This window comes from Brachyistius frenatus, unplaced genomic scaffold (genome assembly GCF_029030835.1).
Source record: "Brachyistius frenatus isolate BFR_SWC_R1_liver_20210118 unplaced genomic scaffold, ASM2903083v1 Contig_46, whole genome shotgun sequence".
NCBI lineage: Eukaryota > Metazoa > Chordata > Actinopteri > Embiotocidae > Brachyistius > Brachyistius frenatus.
Genome location: NW_027210645.1, coordinates 1,240,868 through 1,266,561, shown reverse-complemented (window position 1 = coordinate 1,266,561; position 25,694 = coordinate 1,240,868). Strand labels below are relative to the sequence as shown.

At 38.5% G+C, this 25,694-nt stretch overlaps 1 protein-coding gene across 1 annotated transcript in view; it reads right to left on the bottom strand.

The window, feature by feature from the left end:
• Positions 1–5,443: 5,443 nt before the first annotated feature.
• LOC138623748 (CMP-N-acetylneuraminate-beta-galactosamide-alpha-2,3-sialyltransferase 1-like) overlaps positions 5,444–25,694 on the bottom strand; it is a 72,026-nt gene continuing 51,775 nt past the window's right edge. Inside the window, exons 4-7 of the mRNA XM_069703422.1 lie at positions 12,453–12,632; positions 9,119–9,164; positions 7,266–7,385; positions 5,444–7,024 (exon numbers count right to left, since the gene is read on the bottom strand). Of these exons, the coding sequence (XP_069559523.1) occupies positions 6,851–7,024; positions 7,266–7,385; positions 9,119–9,164; positions 12,453–12,632 (520 nt within the window). The 3' untranslated portion in view covers positions 5,444–6,850. The remainder of the gene's footprint in view (positions 7,025–7,265; positions 7,386–9,118; positions 9,165–12,452; positions 12,633–25,694) is intronic.

Here is a 25,694-nt window from a genome sequence, read left to right as displayed (position 1 = left end):
CAGTGCGAGGACAATGGCAGGAGCAAGCTCTGATTTCAATACATTTACATTTAATCACATACAGTGGCTGCCAGCCTGCCAGTCTTATACGCACTGTAACCGACAACATAATTATAGCTTATACTGTTTATGGCTGATCAGTTCCATATTAAGTGCTACATTTTAATAGAGTTTGTCCCGTATATACAATGAGTATTATAAACAGTCAGATTGAATGAGATCTTAGTGGCTGTAGTCAAGTATTTTGAAATTTAGCTGCTTTAAATGTAAGCAATTTGGGTCAGTTCACAAATCACACAAAATATCAGCTCACTACCCTTTACTCCGAGTAAACACAGATTTCCTGACCAAACAAATGCTGAGCTTTTTGTTATTGAAAAGAAAGATGCCTCAGACATCTTTTGACCAGCAGCCAAAACTGTGTTTATCCGAAATAAATATCTTTATTGGCAGTCTGTTTTCTTTAATATCAAATAACCCAGGTCCTGAACAGAGCTGCACTTCTTCTAACAAGCCTCAGATGGTTTCCTCAACCACATGTTCCCCACAGGCTAATTCATAGTGCATATTGTGGCAAATGTAGAACATATTTCTAACTCCAATGATGAGTATAAAAAAAGAGGTGGGATTGGTCGCGGAGGATTTTGAAATTTGACTGAAGTTTGTTGTTTTAGACTGGCCAAGCAAACATCTTAAAACCGTAAAAATAAAGTGAGCATGTTTTTTTTTAATAATGCCCTGAATAGTTACACTTGCACATAACTTTTCAAGCTCCTTAGCAGGATGGTTGAAGACAGGACATTTTAGGGTCAGACAGGAAACAAGGGAAGAGAAAGACAAATTAAACGCAACACTCTTCCTCAGTTGGAATCAAATCTTGCAGTTATGTCGTATCGTGACACTCGTTCCAAGCGTGTTGGAGAATCAGTGCAATTCTGTGTATTTATTCCATCTCAGTGGCTTCTTGTAATCCCGGACTGACTCCATGATGTTGAGATCAGGGCTCTGTGATGGTCAAGCCATCTACTGCAGAACTCCTTGCTCTTCATGGTGCTGAGGTTGGCTCTTTGTCTGGATGTTTAGGCTCCTTGTCATACTGCAGAATAGATTCAAAACATCTAACATGCCTAAAACTTCTGCACAGCTCTGTCAGTGAAGTAGTTGTTAGGCAGACTGTACAGTTCAATACATTCTTAATGTCATTACCTTTCCATTATTATGAGCTTATACATTCATAATCAGCGGGCTAAACTGAGCATTTTGAAATTTTAATATAACATGCATAGTGCATAAAGGCTGATCTATTAATACAGTGGAAATAAAAAAGACTCTGTCGCCTTTGATGGTCTCTATACAATCATAATAACACCAAACGACTGCAGTCAGTGTATCAGCATTTCTAGTTTTGATGTTTGAAGGAAGTTTGTGGTGTTTATGGTTAAGACACAGAAAGAATGGATGTCTTAAGTATTTAAAAAAAATACAAAGTATGTAAGTTATCGATCAAAAGTTTGATTACTAATCAGCAATTGCACTAGTTTGTACTAATGATCCCAGAAAACAGCTGAACTGTTCTGTGAAATGTTGAGCTGCCTTGTATAAAGGAAAAGAACCTCCTAAATGTTTTACAGCACTCAGGGACACTTCTTTAGAATAACAACTTTGGCTTTGATTCAATCTCACTTTAAATTAAAGACATGCCTTCTGTTTACCGTTCATTATTTATATCAGATTCTACATCCTGATGCTATCACATCATCTGTTTATGTCCTTCATACGGATTATTCCTTCAAAGCACTGATGGGAAAGCAGAGGATCCACAGTTTCTCTCCCTTACAGACAAAACACATTTTCAGTTTCCCATGTTTTCTAGGACATGATCATATGTATGACACATGTTTACCACATGTTGCCAAATATAAAAACATGGGGAAAAAAATGTCCAAAAGTTTTTACAAGGGAATTTACACACAGTACACCATTAAAAAAAATGTCCAAAACCACATTTCTATGTGCATAATACATGTTTCACACCTGTGTAGGTGGTCACATTTGATCAGGAGTTTTTCCACATGTAAAATAGCTGTTTTGTTTTTTTTGTAAGGGCTGTGTATTAAGCAGGAATAAGAAACTATAGCCTCAGAAAACAGCTGGCATTCAAACATTTTCATCCCAAAACTGTTAGTAGTAGTTTGTATTGGTGGAAAAAACAAATGTATTACTAACAACAACACAGAGAAGAGCACTCTGCTGTATATCCCCTCAATAATTAAGGCTGATTAATGATCATGTCATTAAGAGGAGAAATAGATTTAAAGCTGTTGATACGAGGGATGAGTTATTATTCAGAATACTGTCCAAGAACACTGAAATGTTGCACATTTCTTTTCAAATCCCAAACTGGGAGGCGGTGAACTTGTCTCCACTATTGCAGAGACATGTAATTCAATGTGGTTGTGTATACAGCCATTTAAATCACACTCTGCCTACTCAAAAATTTGCTAAATGTATTTTTTTATTTTTTTATTTTTTTTTATAAATGATTAACCTCCTTGTCCTTTTCACACATTTCAAAACAAAAAACAAAGCATCATGTTTTACTGCACTGTGGGAGCCCACAGATATCTGAATAATTGAATAATTCAAGTTTTCATTATCCATCTCTCCCACACGAGTCAGAGTCAGTGACCTGAACTAGAACTTCTTCAGACTAGGGAAAAAAAAAATGACACAGTGTCTACCTTTTTTTTCATTATTATTATTTAATTTTTTTTTTCCTGAAAGTGCTTCTCAATAGGTTTTACATGGTTACTCAACATGACCTCAGCTGGATGTAAACCAAAGACAGGTTTGTGACAGCCTTTTTTACTAGATTTCAACGCTGAACAATGAATACAGTTTTAAAAGTGTCAGATAATACTGAGTCATCACATACATTAAGTCCCGTAATGGATAAATCAAGTGGCGTTAATGCTGATACGTCTTCTTGTCCACTAGGTGACAGTATTCCCTGTAGAACAAAAGGAGCCCACTGTTGTCTTCTGTGGCAACTGGATGTATTCACTACTTAATGGTAGGCAGAAAAAAACTGAACAAATGTTATATATTGTTTTGACCTTATCGGCCTGCTCTCACATGGAGATGAAAATAGATCATGAGGACCAGTAAAATGTCCCCATAACGTTTCAAGGCACACACAGCAAATCATAGCCTATTACGTAAGCAAGCTTAACTCCTGACAAATCTGCACTACTCCTCAATATTTCAGACTTTGTAGGTGAAAATAAGAAATGTTAAGAGCCTCTGCGGTCCGTAAAGCATTCAGTGGTCACACATCAAGCTCAGCAAACTGCAGCTAATAATCTCAAGCCTGAACAAAACACAGCGGTGTCTCATTGAAACTGCAGAGCCGAGCATGGTGACATCTTACTGACAAAAACTTAACATGGCTATAGTGTACGGATCATGCATCAAGAGTCTTTGAAATTTACACTGTATAACAACAATAACACAAAACTTGTAAATCCCATATTTACAATGATCATAATTACAATACAGTACAATTTGATGGTAAAATTAAGTCTTAAATTCTCCCATTAAAGGCACTTAACAACTTCTTTTCAATAAAATTGTACGTCACAAAGTATATAAAAAAACGTACATGACATTATTGATTTGAATGGTAAGGCACCCCTGTATAGGCTTGTATATGTCAAATGTCTATGATGAATGATAAAGGATGTGGCGTTTGGGTTACGCCTGTTGCAGTTTTTCATGACACTGAAGGGTCATCAATTGCTTCACTATGACACACCTTGCTGCAGGTCTCCAGTAGACCCAGTAGTAATCCAGTAGTCCCTCAAAGGCACAAGGGATTTTTCAAATGAATCAACCTCCTAACAACAAAACTGTGAACAATGTGAATAAAAATGTGATTATCGTTCTTTTACCTCAGCTGTGCAGTGATGCTAATGTTTAGACCAGGACATCTTTTTCTGGGAATTTGTAGATTTGAGCAATCTATGGGATCTCCATTTGATAAATACACCAGATACGATGGCGTTTACGGAAATAGTGGCGACCCTAGAAGTTTTGTTAGATGTTAAGTCAATACATTGTAATTCTACTCATGTAAAGTTTTGCTTCACAACTTGAAAAATGCATTTAAAGAAAATGTTGATGTCTCCTTCTGTCATTATCTCTTTGCATTTCCTGCGCTACAATACCCACCTGCTAATTTGCTAAATTGTTAGCCTCTTTGGCTTCTAGACGCTGTCCATGTTGCTGTTGCTTAGCAACACTGTTCTCATGACTTGACCAACAAGCACACGGCGAGCATGAGTTCCTATGTTGTAGCCATAGACATATTTACATAGACACTGCATTGGTCACTTCCACACGTTGCTGCGATATGTCAATGCGTCCGCCATATTGGTCCGGGCAAGACCGGGCTGTCATCACATACAAGTGAATGGAGGAGCTGAAGTTTTCAGGATAATAAAACATTGTAACGTTTCCAATTCCCGGACGCTTTCAATTAGTTGTATTTATATTACAATGTTTATTATCAAGATAAAGTTTTCCCTCCAGTTGGTTAGAATCTTGAGTTGTAATATAATCTCAAGTAGACGCTCATGAGAGGAGTGTGTATTAACATTCGTCTCCGACGGAGACTCCGATAAATCGGTCTGACGTCACTTGACACGGCAACGTTTGTGGTGAAAGGAAGAGATACACTTGCTCAACGCAAAAATAAGTCATTTCATGGTTAATGTAGGTCGCACTAATTAGAGCAGGGTGTTGTGCCGTTAAACAATATTAATTACTCTATTGACAGACAACGTAAAGTGTTCACAGCCCTCCCACACGGTCATTCCTTTGTTGCCATTGGTTTGCTGGCCATTTTAAACATTATCTGCAAAAAAACAACGAGTAAAAATGTTGTGTACAAATAACAATGACTGTTTTGTCCCCATAACGGCCTAAATGAGTGACGAGGAGGTTGTTTCAGACAGCAAATAGAGACGGGTTTTTTTTTTTTTAACGTTAGCTAATTGTAGCTAATTAGTTTGTTTTAAACATAATGTTATCGTGGCCAAATACAACCACAAACACTTGTTCAGTCGTACCTGTGAAAGGTTATACCCCAACATCTAGTTTGAATAGTGCGGTGATTTGAACAATCCCGAGCAGCACACGACTGCGGCATCCTTACTCCAGTTGTGTCCACTGAGAGATGCGGCAAGTTGCCTGGACCAATATGGCCACCACGTTGACGTACGATCCAGAGGCCAATGCGGTGTCTATGCATACGTCTATGGTTGTAGCCACGAGCTCATGAGTTCCATTTGAACGCAGCAATAGTAAATGTTTAGCTACCGTGTTCACCATGTTAGTGGTATAACATTTATATGTTAGCACTAAACACAAGCACAGCTGAGGCTGGAATATCATTTGTTTTGGAGCTTTTTAGTCATAAAGCAAAATAATAGACAAACTCAATTTGAGCCTGATGAAAAAATAAGCAACTTACAAAGTTGTTACAATTTTCCAATGGGAACATGGTTGTCTGAAACAAATTTCGTGACAATGAAGCCAATACTTGTTGGTACATTGGATTTAAAACTACAGTACTATGAGAACCTATTGATGTTGCAAGAGGAATGCGATTCAAATTTTTTAGGGACCATTTCTCTGTACAAAAAAAGTAGTAGCAACCGACCATTCAACAGTCCCCAGAGCTATGCTATGCTGCATTTTTTACAGCCTAATTTCATTATTTTCAGACTTTCAGAATTGACTGATGTTCGATCAGCAAACTAAATTTTGTTTTTGGCATTATGGATTTTAAACACTGTTTTCATGGTGAGAAATAAAAATGACTAATATAAATCAATGGATAAATAAGGCAAAATAAATAATTATTGAATAAGGATGTTATTTTTACTACTATATAATATAGAATTTTTCTAAGTAATAATGACAATTTGTTGGTAGACTTGGGCTCATTATGGCAGTATTAAAAAAAAAAAAAAAAAAAAAAAAAAAACAGGCTCCGGCCTTGCGGGTATTCCAAAAATGTCACACTGTTGTAAAGTACGTTGCTTGGGGCTGATTTTGGGCTTCATTTGAAAAGTCCCTTCAGCCTCGTTGAACCACATTTTATAACTGCAATCAGACAAGCAAGAAGCGAATGGCTCTGGAGGGCGGGTAGTTTATGTCAAAATCGGTCAGTGTGATGAAAAAAACATGAGTCAATTTTTTTTTTCTCACATCTGCCATTATTGTAATGTAAGATTCACTGCCACATCGTGGAAATGCACGAATGATATTTACAGTGTTGTCAATAGGGTTTTGTTGTCAGTTTGGACTTCAACAGCTTCCTGTAGAGACTTCATGCACAAAATCCCCCTCTCTATGTTGATGCAGTGTAATTTTAGCACTTTGTTTTTCAATGAACAATAACATAGAAAGCTTCAGATGGCCACACTGCTAGCCACTGTTGTATAGAACATCATGGAATATACACATACTATATGGTACTTAAGCTTTTTATGTACTTGTATAGCATCTCTTGTCCTCTTGTCTGTTCAGGCCCAGATGGCAGTGATGCTTTTGTCTTGCTGTCCCGGTCTGTGCATTGCCACACAGAGACAAAATCTCTGTTGGTTTGTCAATACGAATGACATCTGTTAAACAGCAGCTCAAGCCAACAGCAAAAACTGGGCCGACCGGAACAGTTCACAAGAAAATGTCTTTGGAAATCATAGAAAAAAGCTTTGATTTTTCTGGTGAGTAACAAACGTTAGGTTCATTTGGTGGTCATCCCACTTCCCATATGGGCTGGGTATCATCTGCCTTTAAATATCCGGATTTTGTGCTTGTCCGCCAGCAGGAGGGTGACATTATATTCGTAATCTCCATCATGGACTCCCGTGTGTCGGAAAGCTCCGGCCAAATGGTTTTCCTCCCAGTAGTGGTGCCAGTTTCCATACTGGTCGGCACCGAATCCAAACACATTGACCTGGAGCAGAGGAGGTTCACAAAAACACTGCATCACCACCATCAAAGGGAAATATCCAAGCTTGATACAACCTATTCATGTGTTTTTTTTTTTTTCAACTTTTACATCAGCTCCACATGTCTTTGAGTCATCACTATTCAAAACATATCACAGTGTTATTCTGAAATGACTGAGGAATCCGAGTAGCTCCTGTTTGTGAAGGACATGTATGTTATTTATTTATTAGAGCAGTTCAACCCACCTCATCGCATATGTGGATAGCGAACAGCAAGCTGAGGAAGCCGGTCGAAGGATACCGCCCATGACCCTCAAGCCAAGACTCGTAGACGTATTTGAAAAATGTTGGACTGTAAATCAGCACCTGCAAAAGAGTCAGAGGAATTACGACTCCTTTGTAATTTATTGAAGGAGCAGAAAATGAACTTCTTGTAGTTCCAAGGGTGTCAAATAGTCCCAGTTCATCATAGCTGTTGGTGTCAGAGAGATACACAGAAGGTGCCCTATGGTGTCTGAGGCCGGAGATATACTTGCCTTAAACTGTGTGTTTGCCTGCACATTGAATACATCCTCAGAAATTAAGGCAACGCAGATGCAAGATGCAATATACAAATGACCAGTAAGGGTGTGGTGTATGGGCGGTATGAAGACGTGACAGGGTCAATGACCCAAAAAACTAAATGGAAACAAGTCCGAGACTATTATGTCCACGCACGGCGGAAAATACTGAAAAACCAGAGTGGACGGAGCTGACGATGTGTTTTTTTCCCCCCTTCATACAAGAATCACCGAAGTAGTGACTCCTTCAATTGTCACCATGTTTATTGTTTACAACAGACAGATCAGGATGTTCTAATGGTTTCCTCGTTTCACTGATGGACTGATGGACTCTGGTGGAGTCCTCCAGTAACACGCGTAGTACATAGTCAAGTATATGAACAAATACTTTCACGACACAAACGGGTATCAACGCGAATGCGTCAACAGCAGGTATATCTTGGGCCTAAGACATATATATGCAGCCCCTTCGTTGAAGTACGATGGAGAGATGTGGTGAAGGGTGGTCGATGAAACAAACATAGAACTTTAATGTGGGAGACCAGTGTTCAATTCTGTGCTCAATCACAAGTCAAATACAGGCTTTACACCTGGGAGACCGACGTTTGAGTCCATGTCAAAGCAAAAGTCATCGTCAATTTCTTTTAAGTAACCCAAACTATGATCTTTTCTTTACCTTAATCAAGTAGTTTTTATGACTATGTCACATCGAATCCAAACCACAGTATTTTCCTAACCATAACCACCTTGTTTTTTTGGTGTGTAAACGTAAACCGTATTCCGAGGGGACACGGCACCCGAGGAGTCTTGTACTGTCTGCATCTACAGTATATGGGATGCCAACTGGCAGCTTTTGAGGCGATGTGAGACGACTTTAATAAAACATCAGTATTTGACGTACTGGGAATATGAATGTGTCAAGCTGCTTTTATAGTTAACAATTACATAAATAAATATCTCAACATATTGCTGTTTTAAAACACACTAGGAAGCTTTACTGTATACACAACAGTTTTATAAACAGTCAAATGTAAATAAGCATTCAGGGCACAGAGAATACTTCAGTGTTTTGTCAAGCCCCTTTCATGGACAATTAACTCTTTTAAACCCTTGTACTTTGTACAGTACAAAAGAAAATAAGATTGACTTTCCACCTTACCCTGATCACAGCTCACACAATGTCTTTTCCTCCTGAATCCGACTGAATCGACCGAGCCCAATGGCCACGGAAAGAATACCTGCTCTCAACTTTGTAATTAAAGAGCTTTTGGCTTCAAGATAAAAGAGATGTAACATTAGACTCAGGGCCAGACTTTAGTTTGATATGTCCTTAATTTGGTTTGGATATGTTGGAATTGGGGATTTACCCATTTATCCATCATGCATCCATCCATCATGCATCCATCCATCATGCATCCATCCATCCATCCATCCATCCTCTATCTATCCATCCCTTCCATCATATAAGTGGTTCTGGTGTCCACATACCGTTACTTTATCCAAGTACTGCCATGTTTAATAAAAACAATATAAACTCACCTTATCTCTGTTTGCCTTTATCCTGGACACAACAGGTAAATATGTGCTGCAACACAAGAAAATAACAGCGGTTTAAATTGGCTTAAATCCTGAAATGTTTTTTTCTGAAAACAAATCTGTATCCAGCAACTCACAATTACATTAGCATTCATGATTTTACTCAAATGTAACTGAAGATGTCTGGAAATAAATGCCCAGAGTCTTTCCTCATTCCACCTGAAAGCTAATTAAACAGCATTAGCAGAAGACATCACAGTAAAAAAAAGTGACAGTGACAGTGACAGTGAGCGTCACTGTCACTTTTTAGTTTTTGTTTTGTATTTTGCACAATGCATCTTACGAGAGCACCTTGTGCGGAGCTGTTAGTGCAGAACATTTAAATAGAGGTGTGTGTAGCAGCCGCGAGGCAGCCACCTTTAGTTTGCATGTGAAAAGTGTCTTCAGAGGACTCCTCACTGCAGCTGGAGTCACGCGTGGAAGCAGCATAACATGAAAACACTGTGTTATAAGAAGCAAAAAAACCCCGATGAAATAAATCTATTTACAGTCTGTGTAAATTCTTCACTTTGCCTGCATAGACCTTGTTGAAAACATAAACGGGTGGCATGGCAATGACTGAAATGAAAAGTAATTACAAGATACAATACAAATGTGTTTAATTAAAGTAAGGTATATCAAGGCTCTGTAGAAATATGTCTCATTAAAATCCAAAGATTGTACAGACGAGTCTAACTCAGTAAATCAAGATAAAAATGCCCGACAGTGTGTAAGGTGTTAGATTATTTAACATACACTTGCCACATTTGTACAAAGAAGCTACTTTAATTTCAAGGTTTTTACGACACCATCCATGAATGTGAATGTGTACCTTCAATACTCAGTCCTGAGTCCATTCACACAGTTCTGTTCTTTTACAGAGCCTCACTTGATTTAACAAGACTAGAAAATGTTACAAAATAATTCACAGTTAAGAGGTAATGGCTTTTGGGCTAATGCGGACGTTACAGCCAGTAAAGTGAAATTTAATGATGCACAATGATTGCTTTGGCAGAGTTGGAAGACAACGGCACATTCATGGGCAACATTTGTTTGGATTTACTTCCACCATCCAACATGTTGGTGTGATTGAGTTATTGGCAGTGGCTTCATTTTTTTGCTGGATGTCCAGTAATCAAGCTAATGATTACGGGTCAGTGAGAGGAAAGCAGCTGAAGGGGAAATTTACTGGAAGATTAAAACTGAGTGTGATTATCCTCGCTATGGCAATGTGACAAATAGAAAATACTGAGCGAGCGTGACTGTTATGACAATCTGGTATTTGAAGGGTGTGAGTGAATCTGGGAGTGAAACACAGCAAGATAAGGCCATCGCAGCTTTTACATTTTGTAGAGCAGCAACAGTTTTAGTTCTCACACATGGAGTGATTAATGAAACATATCTGCTCCTCACATCCAAGTGAGAATAAAAGCTCATCTTTCTTTTTTTGTTTTTCCCAATTATGAAATTCTGGAGAGAACAATCATGGAAATGAATAAAAAAATAACAAAAGAGTCTCATGTTTTGGATATAAGTCAAAATATTTACTGAATGATTTCTTATCTGAAACTTCATACCAAATCATGGCAACAGAAATCATGCCCACACATCCATGGATGGAAAAACATTTTTACATTCATGTTTAGCGTGAATTTATAATTACATGAAAAGAAGTGGCATAAGTGATTGCATTGGACAAACACATTTTATGTCTTGTCTGTTTTTTTAAAGTGTATGTTATGATACTTATGTTTTCATAAAATTAAGATTTTGAGCTTCATGACATTGTTTTTGTTTTTTTCAAAGTAATTGACCATTTTTAGCTCATGGGTTGCTCTTTCAAGATGGAAATAAAATGTATTTAAAAAAAAAAACGTGTCAGCAAACAGTTGCTAGCTGCTGCTGACAAGCAGTTGCAGAGCAACATTAGCTTTCACTTGAAGTCATTTCTCTGAACACCTGATGGATAAAAGTCCAACATTGACCCCCTCTTAGCTCTGTGTTAGCCTCGACCAATTTCTTAGGAAAAATATCGAACTCTTTAGCTGCCAAAAGCTAAATACGTTCACTGGCATGGTTGCTGACGTCCTCATTTGACACCGGGCAGGCAGCAAAGAGTTGGTTTGTAAGAGCTTTTTTGCTGAGCACTGTCTGCTGGACAGCAGCAGTGTTGGGTAATAACTAGTTACATGTACTAGAAGAGTTAATTAAATTACAAAATAAATATAATTGTTATCCGTTACAGTTACTGAGAAAAAATATGGAATTTATGTGCAGTTACTATTTAAAATGTTGGTGATTACAAAGGAATTACATCTGGATATATTTGTTTTAGCAAATAGTATAGATATGTAGAATATAATATTCACTCTGCTGCTTTGCATGTTTTCACAACACAAGAATGTCTTCTGTCTACGTGGAGACAGGCTCCATTCATTTGGTAGTATGTGCTCAAATTTGTTGTCTTATTTTTGATTGGTTCTCTTCTTTGAATCTGCACCTCCTCTCTTCTGCTATTCTAATGAAGTAAGGGTGGTTGGGAATGTGGTGGAATAAGACAAATAGGTATTTAAAAAGAGCCATTTAGGAACCTGTGTGAAAAACTGCGAACAGTAGCCAGCCCTGTTAATAGTCCTTTCACCACTCAGCATCCAGTCAACCTGAAAGTAGACTTGGTTTGAGGTTCTGGGAAAATGCTTTCCTTCACTGCAGTCAGCTGTGATCTACATACTTGCTATTTGTTTTGGTGTTTAAAATCAAAACATTTCAATCTTAATTCAAGTTATATTGAATAACTTCTTATTAAAGTATGACAGTAATCAGTGTTGAGTTCTGTTACACTTACTAGTTCATAATTAGGTTTTAGAACTTTTCAGCTTTATGTCAGTTTAAACCATTTATCAGAAATGTAATAAAAAAGTGCTGAAATGTAATAAGTTACATTACTTTGATGAAGTAATTAGAATAATTACATGATTTATTACATTTTTAAACTAGGTAAATTGTAATCTGTAACCTCTTACATTTCAAAAGTATAACCTCCCCAAAACTGGAAACGAGGAACACGAGAGAGGTGAGCCTGAACCAAAATGTGCTACGGACCATAAAATTGGAGAGTCGGAGAGATAAAAGACACTAAAAAGCTCTGCACAGTTGAAGGAAAACTGCAGTCGGGTCATAATTCTCTGCGAGTTCATCACTGAGAGCAACGCCTTTCACATTATACATCATCATTTGATCCATTCTGCATATAAAAATATTGATTAGCGCAGCTTTAATGTTCATTGAGTACACTTACTGTTTAATCGTGCCAGTGGTCAGAGCGCTAATAATCCACTGCAGGTCCAGAGTCTTGAAAGGGATCAGCACCAGACTGGTGGTGTTCTCCAGGTCGATGGCACTTTCTGGATACATGACATGATGAGTTGTTCTGGTGCCCACGTCCTCCTCGAAGCCGCTGGTGGGGGCCTGGTTCATCCTGCCACGAGAGAAGAACAACACTTTTGTTTTCCACTTATTTTGTCATTTTTATATTTTCTTGGACAGTTCAAGAGTTTTATTTAACCCACATGTTACAAAGATGAAAAACATTTGGCTTTTGTTACACTAATCTCCATATATACAAAGGGGCTGTTGTAATGGGCCATGTGTTAAATTTTGAAGATTCCACAAAGTCAGCCTAACCACATGGCAGCGAGACATTCAAAGCCAACCATCTTCACTATACTGGCACAATAAATACATAAATAAATAAATATAAAGGAAGCAAAAAACAAAAAGGGACATTTTTCCTTTTTGACATCTAAACAGCAATTCAGAACAATCAAGTATCCATTCAGAGCTCAACAATCGCTGATTGGCAAGCTAGGCGAGGCCTCCCTATTATTATATCCGACAATACTCTCTCAAACCGGCGCAGGAATTGGCGGGAACACGGTTTGATGGGGGCAGTTGGTTTCAGTCAGCGGAAGGAAGTGACACACAAAAGGAAAAATCATGAAACTGACTAACATCACCTTTTTGAGCGCTCCAGTCTGAGCAACATCATCTTCCTCATTACTGTCTCTGGGATGACAGCTATATAACAACTTGACATTTTCAGCCCGAGCCTGTCGGGGCTCAAAACGGCACTCATGCAGTCGTAAATTTTTGTTGAGGGTAGTTATAGTTGATAACACTTTTTTGGGTATTTCATGTTTAAAAAAAAATTACCAAGATCCTGTGCATTTTGAAATAACTCTAAACCAAAAAGACAGTCTTATGCAAATAAAACCAAAATAAATGAAACATAAAAAATATAGTATTTTGGAAATCAACTTAAAAAACCATGAACTCCAATAAAATTATTCTTGTGACACTGTTAGATGGTTGCTTTTCTGCTATATGCTAATGATACAAGGCTTAGCCATAAGGTCTTAGGGTGTGACACATCATTGATATTAATATAAGGGATGGCCTTGTAGAGTAGTTTCATTACTGAAGACAATTTAGTTTAAATGGAAAGACCAATTTGCCCCTGAACCTCAACTTACAACACCCTCTATTTGTAGACTGGATTTGGATAAGAAAAAAAAAACTTGCTATATCATTAACATGATGTCCTTAAATTGGTGATTAAACCTGCATTAACTTATTTTTTGGCCCGATTTTTTTGACCAAATTTTGGTCAGACCAAAAGAGTTGTTCTTGGTCCAGATAAAACTGTTTGGTTCATTTGCAATGTAAAAACTTTGTTGATATAGTTTGGACTTTTGGACCAATTACTAGAAGTTGAGACAGCATATCATCACTAATTACATAATAGAAGAAGAAAGAGTCATGGCATCACACAGGAAAAGGAGGAGAGTTTAACTGTAATTTGGTTGATACATAAATCAAAACTCAGCATAAAAATTGCATAAAAACTTTAAAATATTTTCTGAGAAGAAAATGGGTGCCAGTTGTAAAGCCATAATAACAATAATAATATAGTGGCAATGAAATTAAACTGTTCATACATTTTTTTTCTATTCAAACTGAAAAGGCTAAAATCTGAATTGACAAAGGGCACACAAGGGAGGCTGAGGCTCAGACGGTAGAGTGGGTTGAACACTAATCGGAAGGTTGGTGGTTCGATCCCCAACTCCTCCTGTCCACATGCCCAAGTGTCCTTGAGCAAGACACTGAACCCTAAGTTGCTCCCGATGGTGTAACATCGGTGTGTGAATGTGCTCCTGATGGCAGCACCTTGCATGGTGATCTGTCTCATGAATGGGCGAATGGGAAAACCATGTTAAAGCGCTTTGAGACCAAAAGGTGATAAAGCGCTATACAAGTACAGACCATTTACAAATCGCCAGCATCATCATGAGACACACCATCTACAAAGCAAGCAGTGTTAAGTACAGGGACTTCAGTATTTCATGAAAAGTTCTTAACTGCTAGAAAAATTGTCGAGTGAAACCAAAATGAACCAGATCAAATGTTTACAATGTAATAAACACATAAACCTTGGTTTGGATATTGGTTCGGACTTTCAGCTGTGAAAACCTCAAAGTAGCTAAAACATAAACATAATGAATCATTAAGCGTGTTTTCAGTTGTCCATTTAGAAACATGTAATTGGTCTTCAGAACTTTCTCCTTCGACCTTTTGTAACATCAGTTGCAACACTAAAGGGAAAAAGAGACCTGTACTGCACAAGATAATGATGTGTCACTTTAAGTAAATCTAAAAAATGTCTGCTTTGGAAGTAAAACCAGGTTTCACCAGTTGTTGGTTCTTCCTTTGTTGCTTTTGCAGAGGTTCATCCAAACCAAACCAGACTCGTAGCTCTGACTGACTGAGCTCAAACTGCAATGTATGAAAGAAGAGAAGCATTGGTGAAAGGTTTTATGGTGCAATAAGTCAATGGAAAAAATATTTTTTGTTACAGAACTACATTGGTAGATTTCCTCCTTAATGGTAACTACAGCATCTGGGAATTTTTAAATTGCTCCACAAATGGATGCTTACTGTCACGAGCAGATGAAAAAGTATAGCAATGGAAACCAGGGAATGAAATAGCACCAAAGAGTGTAATGTAAAGAATTCATCATATCCTGCAGCACATTCAGAGATGTTCTTCAGCTGCACCACATTACTTTGCGTTAGTACTTAAAAGGCAATATTAGCTTTTCTTAGCTCTTAATTTGCACCTATGCTATAATGTAGGTGTATGGGAGACAACATGAATCAAAATTCGGCTTTAATAGAACTTGATATTGTTCTTTTCCACTGACACATAAGAGAAAGACCACAATAGGCCCTGCCTCATCTTCTTCTATTTCCCAGAGATTTCCTAAAAAAAAACAAGCAATATCCCATTTAACACCCACACAACAGCTGATTAGGCACTGCGAGACACTTTTCTATAATTTTTTTCCCTCTCTTTCTATCAACAGCACAAAAATTGCTATTCATTTTGAATAAAAAATGTACCTGTCCTTGAACATGTCTTGAATTTTTTTTCTTCCCCCTATTTCTCGACATCCTCTTTAGATCTGTTGAAGACAGCACACATCTTTGCCAATTCTCACTGCATGGGTCAAAACTATGATAATGCAAATCTGTCAGGGCACTCAAGAAGGAGAAATTTAAGTGGATTCGGTGGGCTGCTTGTTCACTTAATCTCGTGGGGGCGTGCGGTGTCAACTGCTCTAAGGAGGCTAATATTTCAGATTGGTCTAATCAATATTCAACTTATGCCCCAACTCCCTCCAGGCACTGGAAATTTGTACCAGATGGACTGGAAATAAAAATAAAGTAGATGTATCGAGACTTTAAAGAGACCATCGCACGCACAGGCAACTACATTGTTTTGTTTTTAAACCTGGAAAACACAAACAGTTACGTGCTGTTTTGTGCTGTAAACACACACACACACACACACACACACACACACACACACACACACACACACACACACACACACACACACACACACACACACACACACACACACACACACACACACACACACACACACACACACACACAGTATGTACACACACCTTTGCCCATCTATCCTTGTTAGGACCTTGCATTGACATCCCCTCACTGTGGACAGCCTAACCAAGACACTAACTAACATGAACTATAATCACTTAATGCCAGACCTTAACCTTAAGGATTAAGCAAGATGTAACATGTCTGTTAAATATGAAATTCGAACCAGAAACGGTCATTATTTGCGTAAAGATCGGAGGCAGGGGAAAACTCGACACTGTCTCCATCCTCAAGAAAGAAAACCCGCCTACCAGCACCCCTAAATGCTTTTTAGATGGGGTTGCATACTCGGCAAGCTGGGCATAGCATGAATGTGTACCGGCGCCTTTAAAGCCAAGCTGGCCGTCTATAGCTTCACATTTAGGCTACTAATAATTTGAAACTATATTTTTGTGCTTATCATGTAAATATTTTTATGTGGCTTTACAATAGATTTGAAGAATTATATAAAGCGTGTAAAGACCGTAGCACTCTTCCAGAGAAAGCACAAAACCGGAACAGGTGACTCATTCTCAGTGGAGAGGTGACATTCAGAGTAGAGATCTTTTCTTACTGATATCTTGACCGTTGATTTATTGCAAAACAATATGGAGACTATATGAACGTATTAAGAGCCAGTACTTCCAGCTCCAATAAGCTTTACTCAACTCAAGTGACTCTTAAAAGCTCAAATATACAAGTCAGCGTGAAATGAATACGTCTCCAGAGCATTTTTTTAATTGGATTTTTTTTCTCCTCCTTATTTTTGTCAAAATGTAATCTTTTCATGGCAAGCAGGAGCACTTTCAGGTCTGTATGTATTTCAAAGGCAGCCTGACCAAAGATTTACTTCAAATACCAAGTGTGTGAATTTCTACCAAGACTCTCTCTCATCAGGTCAGACGGAAAAACATCAAGGACTTTACGTCAGACAGAAAGAGAACATCCATCAATGAAAAATCACTGCAGCAGTTTTAACATCGTTCTACTAACCTTCAAGAGAATAATGTGTCATTGTTTAGAGTTATTCTTGTGCAACAGGCTTCTGTGGGTCTGATATTGCAGCACACCCGTCAGTACCAATTACAGGCCTGTGGCAACCAACCATGACGTCACTCATTGATTTGTGAAATGTTGTTTTTAAAGCCTGGAATCTACTGCAGCATTTCGGCCATCTTGATTGATCTGACTGAGAACCTGACGACACTACGCCCAACAACATGGACCACAAACCTGACTGCTTTCCAGGAATGTCAATCAAACCAGGCACGCTCCCAAACATACCAGTCTTTGAGGCCTAATATCTAATTAATTAAATAATTATTTTCAGAAAGACCACCAGAGCACTGATCAGAAGGAGGTAATTTAACTAAAAACACCATATTGACTTGAAAAAAAAAGTATGTTGACGTATTTTAGGAGGAAATTTGACCCTTTTAGAATGAGAGTCTATTGAAGGTTTTTTGTAGCCAGCCCCTAGTGGCCCTCAGTGGTCTTGCACATCAAGGGACTTCAGCATTTGGTCAACATGGATTTATTCTAGGTAACGTAAGGAAGTTACTTATAAAACATAAGGTATAGATTACCAATTTTTAACCCAACACACAATTCCTAACCCTAATCAGGTAGTCGTGATGTCTAAAGTGAACCAAACTGCTGCTGTGATCTTTTCCTAAATCTAACCACATGGTTTTCGGTAGCTTAATAATAAGGCACTTGAATTTTTAGGTCTAGGCGAGGCAAGAGGTGACAATGGCACCATATCCTCTTGTAGACTGATGGGTGTATTACACGCTTTGGCATGATACTGGGTTAACAACTAAAAAGTTTGGTTATATTCCCAATGTTTCCTAACTGTAAAAGAGCAAGTTAGAGATTTGCAGGAGAGGCACAGCAGGATAAATGTGAGGCTACGATACCACGTGAGGTCAAAAAACATGTACGCACGTTCTAAAAACAAAGGGAAGTAGTTACTGGAGTCTGGACAAGCTGATTAACACGTTCAACAACTGCAGCAGTGGTAGTGACGTACATCCCAGAGCAACAACTGGTCCATAAACAAAAACATGCAACAAGAAAACAGCTAATACAAACACAAAATGTCAAATTGGAAAATGGAAATTAAATACAAAGGCAGATTATCCTGCTATTGATTGACATTCAACTTTATCTTAACTATTTTCATTAGTAGCATTTACATTACTACATTATGTCTTCATATAAACAGTCAAAAGAAGTGGAAGTTTTGAAATTGAGATTAGATGGTGTTGGGATTTTCTCTTTTCCTTCTTCTTTTTTTTTTTTAAAAGTGCAAAAAATGAGATGCTGATGAATGATTAATGACGGCTTTAATGTCAAGGCTGTTTGCTTTCCAGCAGCTTGTTGGACGTTATTTGTCTAATTATTATTCATTTGTACTGACTCAAAGTGCTCAAAACCAAGAATCCCAGTTGTCCGTACTGTGGCTCCATCGTTCGAGGTGCAGCCAGATCACGCAGCATGTAATAACCAACTAACACCTTAAAGGTCAGTGGTATTTCAGTACTGTTTGAATTGTCCACATGCTCACCACTTTTACCACCATGTCTCCTTTGTGAGGCTGAGTGTGTGTACATTTTGAAAATGGCTGTGCGGTTCCACTTGACTAATAATCCTGATGAAGAGCGAACACTGTACATTTTTATCAGATGAGCGGGGCCAGAATGAGGTAACGTTCGAAATGAAGGAAAGGAGAGTCTCAGGTGTGGTTTGAAGGCTTCAGGCTTTGTAATTAACAGGATGAATACTGAAGTTTCCCTCCAGGCTGCTTTGAGAGCTGTGTGGGACTGCATTTTTTGCTGCAGATGGCTTCCAGTTATCCTGGTCTGACGAAATACCGGCGGTCCAGCTCATGAGACCACAAGCTTTGTTGGTAACGAGCAGCATGTTGCAATCGATTCTTCATCTAATAGCTGTCCAGAGAAGAGTTGGAAGAAAAAAACCCACTGCAGGCTTATCACAAGTTAAATGTCTAGTTGTTTGCCAGATTGCCTCGTAGGAAAGCCAACAACACTGAATGTGATTTCCCATATTTAAACACATTTGTACAATCCTCACTCATTCCGCTTGGAAAAGGAGTCCTCATCTTGTAGAGTGTGCAAACACATAATGAGCACCCAGACTTGTAAAGGGAGCTCTGGTTCAGTGTGTAGGATTTAAGTGGATCTGTTGGCAGAAATGGATAAAATCCATAATCATGTTTTCATTAATGCGTAATAATCTGAAACTAAGAACCACTGTATTTTTCTTGCATTAGAATGAGCACTTCGTATCTATACAGGGAGCGGGTCCTCTTACATGGACCCAGCAATGTTGCACCCATAGACTGTATATAAAAGTGGACGTAGCTTCCAGGTTTGAAAAATGAGGCTGATGTGCACATGCCTTAAGCTGCAATACCACCGAGGGCCACTAGAGGTTGGCTTCCAAAAAGCCTCCGGCTCCATAGACTCCCATTCAACTTCACTCATGAAATTTGAAGTCAAGAAATATTTTCCACAATAAAAAAGTTGTTATTAGCAAAGGTCCTTCTTAGTTTTCTGGCATAATGAATTTGATAATAACCCTCAAAAAGCGGTGTTTGGTCGGCGGGACATAGTTTTGTCGGATTTCCAATCAGATCGAGTCAGATACACCACTCGCTCCCCCCCAACTCGTCCAAATATGGTCACTTCTGGCTCCAAACTGCTCCGAACTAGCAAGATGGCGCCGGACAAAATCCGAACTCGAGGCTTCATTAGGACGTTTCTACAGGAGCCCAGAAGGGACAAACCAAGCACTGACTCCAGAGAGGGTCTTTTGGATTTTTTACAAGTTTTGCAGCTACTGCAGATTCTCCTTCATACTTGTAAGGGTGAGGGGTATTCAGTTGGTTGCAATTGGCCACCTCACCACTAGATGCCACTAAATCTAAAATGTTGCTCCTTTAACACGCGGTTTTTACTTTGGATTTTTCATGCAAAGCAGCCAGGATCATTGTGTACTAGGGGTTAACGTCATAGCCTCAATGCCTAATCACATGAAAAGACAATCGAGTTTTATTAGTCAGTAGTACTTTGGAAGTGGATCATCGGTACAATGACGAGAATAACAGGACAGGTAGGCAATAAGAGCACATTAAAGAGAAAAATATATTTCTACATAAGTATGGATTTATGTGGAAAATTAAAGGTGACCAATGTAGGCACACAGTAGTGCACACTGGGTATGTAGCCATCCTGGGTCAGTAGATGCAGTCATGGTTGATTTTTATGTAAACGGTGCTGTAAACAGTGCAGACAATCAAGTAGCCATTATAGCTACACAGCTGGGGAGTGAAGCTTCACAAAAGGGTTACAGTAGCGAAAGAGTTACCACATAGAGGCTGCAGGAACTGTTCCTGGCTCCTACAAGTTTCAAATGCTGTTTGAGTTGGTTGATAGAAAAGACTGGTGTGAGGGAGACTAAAGAAAAGATCGATTTACATAGAGGAAAGCTGTTTCCACTGCTCACCCCGTGTACTGCCACAGTGAATGAAGCAATGTAAACACGGCAACTGCACATCAACACGCTCCTATTCAGTGATGACAAAAGAAACCTTTGCCATTGTTGTCTACAGTAGATCCCAAAATAAACAGAAGAATATAAACATGGTTAGTGTGGGGAATAATACTGCAGTGTGAGTCTAGGATACATCCATTGAGTGCTACGATCCATACGGGTTGAAACTGAAATGTCGACATGCTCCTTTTTTCACTACATCTTCACCTGAACAATCCTAAAACAAATGATATATTTGTGCTTTGTTTCTATGAACCACACGGGCTATGAACCACAGCGGGCTTGAAAAGCATGTTTTCATTTGAAAAAACAGATTTGAACAGATCGTGTCTAAAAATCAAAGCTTAAAATAATAATAATAATTCATTGAAATCCCTTGATTCTCTTTAAAAAAAAAAAAAAGACACAGTTTTACACTCCTCTGGGAAGCCTTGACTGAAATGGTTGAGACCAAGAGTCTGAACCTGAGGTTCATATAACAAAAATTCAGTGAATTTTCTTTTCTGACCCGCAGCCTGGAGTGCAGGGGAGATAAATAAATGTAAATAGTTAGAAATGTCTAGCATATAGAGTCCATTGGTAACACTTCCGGGTACTTAGAAAAATGTTGTATAGTGTATATAGACTCCATCTTTTTAAGAATTTTTATAAAATTGATTATTAAAGAATTTCTGCCAGCGTTTTTTCTTCTTTTATGACTCATGATATTTCACCTGTTATGCTGCACAAAATAAAAAAAATTTGATGATTCATTCTGATTCATGTCACAAAATGGTTTGATGTACTTGAGTTTCTTATGGTGCTTTATAAACACGTGTATGTAGCGTGGGTAAAGTCTCATCAGGCCCCTGACCGTCATTGTTTTCTGTATCACAGTAACAAAGGAGGTCCATGGGGCAGAGGACAGGACTGATTGCTGATTGGACTGGGCACCCAGGAAAATAAAAGTCGTAATTACAAATCTGAGTCATGATGAATCCTTGAAAAAATAATAACAAGAAAGGAGGAGGAGGAATAATATGAATACAAGCTTTCAATACTTCATCTCTCTTTGAGCCTCCGGGCGCTGATTACCAACACAAAGTGCACCTCGTCTGTCCTCAGACTGAGGTTGTTGATGGGTGAGAGGGACTCGAGAGGAGCATTCTGGCCATTCGCCCCCAGGAACATGTCATTATGTTAATAACACTCTCACTGAGAAAAGGAACAAAAAACATTTTCCAGGTCTTTTTCTGAGTCTCAAGTTTAAAGAACATCATTACTGGTTGAGAGACAGCTAGAAAGCTGCACATCAGTTGTGTGAAAATCCCAGTTTAAAAGCCAATTTCAAACGGATTTTCAGTCCCAAATGCCATGTGCCTACCTATTACATCTGCTAGCTTTAAGATCCATCTTAATGAAGTCATTTGCTGGGGCTTACATCATCGTGTAGAATATAAGCTTGACTGATCCCCAATTCAGCCGAGTAAATATAAATGATGACACAATCATACATCCAAGACAGCCTACTTCTTTTCAAATGAAATATGGTAGTGTGCCCATAGAGCAGAAGCACAGAGAGAGTGGGGTGCAAATATTCTCTGTTCAAAAGTGATTATACTTTTTGAAAAATATCAATCCCTATGTGTGAAGAGACGAATCTTTTACACACTTTTCTGACAGAGCGATGTCCTTCAGCATGTTGTTCAGGTTTTTAAAAATATCTGCTCCAAGTCTTGGGATGTTAGGACCATTGACTTTATATAAAAAGGACGTAGCTTCTGGGTCTTCTGCCAATGCGGAAGTGTCATAAACTGCAATACCATCGAGTGCCACAAGAGGCTCGCTTCAAAAAAATCTCCGGCTTAATAGACTCCCATTCAAATTCTCTTCCCATACAAAGTCAATAATTTTTTTTCCAGAAGTTCTTTTCGGTGTTGTTAGCTAAAGTCACTCCTTCTTATTAGTTTTCTGGTGGTCCATCTAAAAATAATCTCATCATTGATAGAAAATAAGCATAAAAAGATGTGTTTTGGGGAGCATGCCTGTTTGATTGACAGGCCTGTTATGCAGTCAGGTTTGGCGGGCCCTTGTATCGTCGGGTTTCCAATCAGTCAGATCCGCTGCTGGAGCACTTCTTGGACCTCTAATCCAGTGATGGACGATACCAAACTCATTTGTGGAGCTAGAAAATCACAGAGAGCTGTTTGACCTACAGAATCTGTAATAAAATGTTTGTTCCGGTATAACTAAGGTGACCTTTAGTCTCAGCACAAGTACTCACATACTTATTTGCAATCATAATTCCTCAGCCTCATGTTACACTCTCCATTACATCTAATTGATCGAGATTTGAGACAGGCATTTACCAGGTCAGTTTTGTTTGTTGTTGGGTCCAAATTGTTCTCCCTTATCTCCGCTACGTGTCCGAGCTACAGGAGAGATGAAGTGCGATTCCACTATCTCTGTCTTCAGCTCCAAAAAAAGTTAGCTGTATTTTCACATTTACCAGATAAAAGCATTGACTTTGTGTCTAAAATGTACTTCTTATCTACATTCAGATACAAACAGGAAGTGGGTATGGTGTGGTTTCCAAAGATAAGATGTCCATAAAATGCGTTTTCAGCAATCTCATGTATTGGCTTATCAACTGGCTCAACAAAAGAAACACAATTTTAATTTAATTGAATAACATGTATATGTTTTTATAAAATGTCATTGTTGAAAAGCTATGGGGCTTACTATTGTCTGTCAAAGGCAGATGCAAAAGCCCCTTTTATGACTCAAATCTATTTTTCCAATGCAATTTGCTGAGCAAACAAGAGGCTTTAGCTGCGAGGCCAACATCGTTCAATATTCATAATAGTCTGTAAAGGAGCTTTAGAGGATCTGTGTGAATTGTATTGTGGATATTTGAAACGCGTTGTTTTCGAGACGTGCAAAGTCTCCTCACACTCACGGAGTTCCCAACATTTCTGAGGAGATATCCTATCAGTGTCAGTGGTTTAAGACATTTAGTTTAAAAATGAGTGTCATCTGCCGTTGCTTTAAGTCAGTATGTTCTACGACTATTTACTAATTACTATTTACTATCTACAACTATTTACATCAGGGCTACCACTAGCTCGCCACCTCTTTCTGAGTAGCTCGCGCAAGGTTTGTACAAATATGCAGTGTTTCCCATGCATAGACTTATTGCATGGATTTGGTGATCCACTTAAGCATTATTATTTTGTATTTATTTACTTTTTGTCCGAGAGAACGAAATCAAATTAAAAGAAAGAAAAGATTGAATGCATAACACATGCATGTGAAGTGCAGCTGGTACTGCAGGCATGTAGTGGTCATACAGGTGTGAAATAATCACACCTACGCGAGGCAAAACGTAAAACTAATACGGTATTGTATAGTGGACCGGCGTGTCTATTTCACATTTTGCTGTGATACTGGGTTTGAATGTGACATAAATTATGTGATGTAGTAACTGATAGAAAATAAGGATGAGTGATGAATTTTTTGTTTTGTTTTCTATGACAGATGTGAGTAGTGTGAGCTTCATCAATTCAAAACGTCAAGAAATACATAAAGAAAAAAACATGCACATGCTGTTGAATTTAAGCTATTGCGATAGAAAATGTTTGTCGAGTATCAATTATTTATTGTTCTCATTAAATAAGCTTATTCAGCTGGTTTTGGTGCAGCTCAGCTATGTGAATAAATGTCACTGAACATGAGGAGCTCTCGGACACTTTCATTTTGTCAAAGTAGCTTTCAGAGGAAAAAGATTGGAGACCCCTGGGTTACATTTGTATACATCTATATATATCTATATATATAGATATATATATGGATATATATATATCTATATATATATTCCTGTGCCAAAACAATCAGCAACAGATCGTAAAATTATTCCAAATTGTTATCTAAAATTACGAGAACAAATTGAGGGAATATCACTTCAGTCTTTAGTATTCCACCCCTGCAGCATTCAGCTGCATCAACACACCACTTCTCATTCTGATTCTTGTGTGTTCCACACCTTAGTGTTACGCTGCCTGTTCCCAAATAACTAGACTGACCTTTTGGCTCAGCTCCACAGCTTCCAACCAAGCATGACTCCAAATGTGCGGCTCTGGCTCAAGTAAACAAAAAGAAAGAACAGCATTTCCATAGCATGCTTCTGCAGCAAAACTCTTCTGCTAATAGCAAAGTAATAACTCTTGTCTTGGTGCTGTCCCTGTCATCCGATAATTGAATTGGCAGACAATGCCATGCTGCTGTCACAGCAGGGGCTGGCAAAGAAGATAAGTGCAGTAATGTGGCTTTATACCGAGGCAACATGTCACAGCAGGTTGACGAAGCCATGCTGTGATAAATTAAGAGCCATGCAGGAAAACCGCGTTGAATTTTCTTTTGGATGTGAAAGTGACGCTCCGGCTACTCTTCCAATGGAATTTTTGTGTCGGCCACATAATCATGAAACCAGTTTGCTATTGATCTTAACACAGTGCTCATATCAACCACAACATCAGCTATAGGTTAGTGGTCTCTGCTCCTGTTGAAGCATCTACAGGCTTATTTATTCTACAGACGCAAACTACTAAATGCAGTTTTTAAATGACATCACAACGTGTTTTTAGTCAGGTTGCGTCAAAAGTAACTCTACATTTCCTACATCATGGCTTGTATTTACCCTCCAATTTATTCAATTGACTGTGCGGTTTCTGATAGTAAAATTGATGCCCTACATAGTTCCCACAGGGGAATGAAAAAAGCACGACACTAATTTCAGCTAACTATCCCACAATGCCCTGTTCAACATCAACAGATGTGAAGGTTTCCACTGTGCAACACACAGCTGACACAGATTAAAATGACAATAATTAGTAGCAATTTGCAATTTCAAGACCATTTTTATATCGCCCTCCTGTTTAATTCTTTCTCCCATTAAACCCATGTAATGCGCTGGCCACCA